Here is a 4,549-nt window from a genome sequence, read left to right as displayed (position 1 = left end):
GCGCCCTGAGGCCCCTCCAGCTGGTGGTGCCACCAGCCGGGCCTTCCATTCTACTTTGATCATCATTCCTTCCAAGAGTGTCTGCTGAGCACTGTGACCGCCACGGCCTGCTTCTCCAGGAGACCAAGCCACCAGCCCCCCGCCGCTGGGAGCCACAGGCCGGACACACGGAGGAGAGCTGGGCCTCGCTCAGGCCTGAGTGGGACCTGGGGCCTGGGGGGCACGGACGCCCCCAAAGACTGACTCTGAGGGGGGCTGGCGCCTCACTCGAGGGCTCCGGGAGTGTCCTCGCTGGAGCGAGACGGCGGAGTAGGAGCCGGGAAGGGGCGACTGGTCCCCTGGGCAGGTCCGGAGGCGGCCGAGCCCAGGTGTGTGCCCAGGGCTGGGGGAAGGAGCCGTTTCAGAGGAGTCGTGGGTGAGGCTGAGGGAGATGCGGCGCGGCCGAGGTGCAGGTGTCACAGTCAGCAGTGCCGTGACGATGTGCGAATGCGGGCTGAGGAGGCAGAGGGGCGGTGCTCCCAGAAACCCCCAGGGCCCAGGCGCCCCCTGCGGGGCTGGGTGAAGTCGCCGGGGCACGAGGTGCCGAAGGGGGCCCCGACCTTAGGGTCTCGTGCCTGCCCAGGTGGGGGCGAGGTGGCAAGGGGCCTCCTGGGGGAGCAGAAACCCACACGTCGCACCCGTGCCTCCATCTGGGACGGTGCCAACAGCAGGCGTGAGCACGACACGGACGCGGCGGGCGCCTCACATGGGCCACCGCCCAGCCCGGCCACCGCTCTGCCAGAGTCGGGTGTGTGGGGAGCGGCCCAGGCTGGAGCGTCTTCCGTCCCGTTTCTTGAGACACATGTGCACGCATACATGCACACACACGCGCACGTGTCCACCCACACACATGCACACACGCGCACGTGTCCACCCACACACAGGCACACACGCGCACGTGTCCACCCACACACATGCACACACGTGCACGTGTCCACCCACATACATGCACACACACTCACGTGTCCACCCACATACATGCACGCATGCGCGCACGTGTCCACCCACACACATGCACACACAACCCATCCCCACACGCATGTGCATATGCACACACGCACACCCATGCAAGACACGTGCACACACACGTGCGCACGCAGCACATGCACACGTATGTGCCCACCCACATACATGCACACTCTGCTCTGCCAGCTGCCGTGTCCGGCCGCCCATCCCAAGTCCCACAGCTCCCAGACGGAGTCCAGACCATTCGTGACAGTGAGGGGAAGAGGGCCCAGGTAGTGTCCGGACCCTGGAGGGAGGGGCGCCCACCTGGAGGCCCTGGACCAAGTGACGGCTCATGCGGGCGGCCCGCCGCAGACTCACGAGAACTCACACAAAGGATGTGCGAAACTACCAGGCTTCGCAAGCCCATAGAAACAGAGCACAGCGGACGGGGTGTGTGCTTTCAATATTAAAATATATTAACGTACGCATGATTTAACTGAGGACGCCCGGAACAAACACCCCGGGAAGGTCGAGGCCCTCCAGGCGACGTCCACAGGTGCCTGCTGACTGCACTCTCTGCCCACCACGTGATCAGGTAAAAAACACGCTAAAAATCAGTGTTTATCCAAAATATGGGTCTATAAATACACGCCCATGCAAGCTGCGCCTGTCCCGGGACGGGGGGTGACAGCAGGTGCTGAACAACACGTCGAGGAGAAGGCTCCGTGAGCACGTGCGGCGGGCGGGGGCCTCGCTCGGCTTGGCTGCCAGCGCCCCGCTCTACTCCACCGGGGGCCCGCCCGGGGCTTTCGTGGGCATCGTGTGTGGGCACCGTGGGGCGCCCCCCTCCTGAGCCAGAGGGACGGCCGCCCACCCCCTCCTACGTGCATTTCTGAGGCGTCTTGCGTCCTGTCTCTTTGCCGCCTTCGAGGCTCGGGCACCGGGTGACCCCTGGTTCGGTTCCCCCAGAATCCAGTGGGAGATTTTCAAAGGGACCTCAGAGCTAGGCGAGCAATGGCGAGGGGCAGGCCCTTCCAGGGAGCAGCTGGATGGTGTTTTGGGGGTGCCGAGTGCTGGCTCGGGCTCGGAGTAGGCAGGCGAGCCGTCAGATGTCGCTTTGGAGCTTGAGGGCTGAGTGGGCAGCCTGGAGGTCCGCGGGAGTGTCGGAGGCCGAGGACTGGCTGGGCAGAGAGGGTTCCAGGCCGTGGGAGGGGCCCGAGGGGGCCTTGTACAGGAGGCAAGCGGCAGCGAAGAACAGGCAGCCCAGCACCTGGGGAAAAGGAGCCGCTGGCTGTGGCCACTGGGCTGCCCCCGCCCCCGGAGCTGCCCGCCCGGGGCCCCAGCACGCGTGGCCCTGAGCCCCCCGCTCGGCTTGGGGTCCTTGGAGGCCCTGAGGCCCCTGCCCTGGCGAGAAGACCACCTTCCCTGCACCGCCGGCCCGGGTGTGGACACCGACACTGTCCACGAGCGTGTGGAGACGCCGTTCGACGTGAAGCAAAGGCACCGGACGGGGGGCTGGTCGAGGGCCGGACAGCGCCCCTCAAAGCCACGTTCACGCCCCGACCCCTGGAGCCTGGCCCCTCCCCCAGCCTCTGCTTGGAAACGGGAGCCCTGTCCATGCGGTTAAGTTAAGGATCTCGGGATACGAGCATCCTGGAGCGGGTGGGCCCCGGTCCAGTGCCTGTGTCCTTGGAGAAAAGGACACATGTGCGACACGGCCACGACGGAGGAGAGCCCTGGGAACAGGGAGGCGGAGCTGGGGTGAGGCTGCCGGCAGCCCCCGAAGCCAGGGGAGGGGCCTGGGACGGGTCCCGCCTCCGAGCCCTGGAAGGGGACACCACATCTGGGGCTTCTGCCTCCCGAAGTGCGCGAAGTCCCAGCGTTTTAGCCGCCTGGTTCGTGGCCTCTGTGACGGTGGCCCCAGGAGCCTGCCTCGGAGTGCTCCGACCTTACGGGTCACGGCGGGCATGGCATGCGGCCTTGCAAAGGCTAGTGTGAGCATGCGGCCTCTGGGGACACGAGTCTGCCTCTGAGCCGTAAACGCGGTGTGGGCAGGCGTCATGGGCTGAGGGGCCTGAGGCCACACGGGGGCCTGGGGCTGTTTCCACTTTGTGGCAGAGCAATTTAGGGGCGCAGCCATCTGCTCCCCCTGCTGGAGTTAGCACCTGCGTTGCAGGCCAGCCCTAAGCACTGCGGCCTCAGTGGCTGTGCTGAGGTCGAAGGGTCATCACAGGTGTCCAGCACGAGCCTGTGCTCTGGGTGGGGGCCACACAACAGGACAGAGAAGGCGGGGCCGGCCCCCCGGGGGGGTCTGCTGTGAGCTGAGCCTCCATCCAGATCTGCACAAATCCCTGTCACACTGGGCTATTTTTGCCTAATCCACAGGGAGATAAATCGGGGTCAGCCAGGGCACCTGTCCTCGAGTCCCTTCCGGAAAGGGCTCCTACCGGTGGGCTGTCCTGAGCTCGCCCTCAGCCCAAGGAAGGGAGGAGACCCTCTTACAGACTGGCCTCGGGGTTTCATTTTGCTCGGAAGGCTTCTGCCTTCTCCTCCAGCAGGGGTGGGGGGTGGATTCGGAACATAAATTCTGGGCTTTGCCCAGGGGCGCCTGCCGACAGTCACTGCAGGATGCTTCTCTACGCAGCTGGAAACAGAGGGTCGGGCTGGGAAGCAGACGGTGCCCAGACCACCTTAGGGAGTCACGTGGCTCACGGGCCGTCACGCCGACCGCGGCCGGGCTGTGCCCGGGGCAGCTAGGGCTGCGCTCAGCAGCGGGGAGCTGGCCTTATTCCTCCAAGCCTCCGCTGCCCGGGGCACAGGGCAAACCGCTGGGCGGTGGTGGCGAAGGCCTGGGAAGGCGGGGGAGGGGCTGTGAGCTGAGGGTGACCCTGTGACTGTCGTCCCACTGTCCCCTCTACCGCCACCGTGTCACCACGGTCCCAGCAACAGCGGTAAATGTGCATGGGCACCACTCTGCAAACCGGCTGCAGCAGCCATGCCCTCAGCCGCAGGCCCCGGGGGCTGGCTGCTGGACCCCCAGCCAGGGGAGAAGAGTCCAGCCCCCCACCCCGCCCCAGCTCACCTTGTACACCAGCCCGGCGACGAGCAGGTACCGGCTCATGGCCGCGTTCTGGTACACAAAGCAGAAGCCGTGCTGGCCGCACACGTCCTGCCAGAGCAGGCAGGCCTTGTCGATCACCCAGCCGAAGGCGATGGGCCCCGGAATGCCGCCTGCAGAGAGAGGCCACTCAGAGCCCAGCGTGCCAGCGGCAGAGACCTGGGGGGCCCCAGCTCTCGGAAGGGGGATGCTGGCCACTGGTGCTCTCAGGGGTGCAACGGGTCTTAAACGTCCCTTCTCTGGGGCCTCGGCACCGTGTCGAGTGATTCCCCAGGACCCCCGCCCCCATGGAGCCTTCGGAAAGGGCCAAGAAATGGCTCCAGGTCCCTCTAGCAGACTGTCGGGGAATGAATGGTGTCCCTCCCCAGGCGGCCCGGCCTCCTGCCACGATGCCTGACCAGCCTCGTGAGCCAGGCGCCCTGTGCAGCGGGCACACGGCACGAC

At 66.3% G+C, this 4,549-nt stretch overlaps 1 protein-coding gene across 1 annotated transcript in view; it reads right to left on the bottom strand.

Moving 5' to 3' along the window:
• Positions 1-1,440: 1,440 nt before the first annotated feature.
• The window catches only part of SLCO4A1 (solute carrier organic anion transporter family member 4A1), a 20,071-nt gene continuing 16,962 nt past the window's right edge, over positions 1,441-4,549 (bottom strand). Inside the window, exons 10-11 of the mRNA XM_023519897.1 lie at positions 4,070-4,548; positions 1,441-2,257 (exon numbers count right to left, since the gene is read on the bottom strand). Coding sequence (XP_023375665.1) covers positions 2,093-2,257; positions 4,070-4,548 — 644 coding nt within the window. The 3' untranslated portion in view covers positions 1,441-2,092. The remainder of the gene's footprint in view (positions 2,258-4,069; position 4,549) is intronic.

The sequence above is a fragment of the Pteropus vampyrus genome, unplaced genomic scaffold (genome assembly GCF_000151845.1).
Source record: "Pteropus vampyrus isolate Shadow unplaced genomic scaffold, Pvam_2.0 Scaffold239, whole genome shotgun sequence".
NCBI classification, from domain to species: domain Eukaryota; kingdom Metazoa; phylum Chordata; class Mammalia; order Chiroptera; family Pteropodidae; genus Pteropus; species Pteropus vampyrus.
The sequence above is the reverse complement of the archived record's forward strand: the minus strand, read 5'-3'. Positions and strand labels throughout refer to the sequence as shown.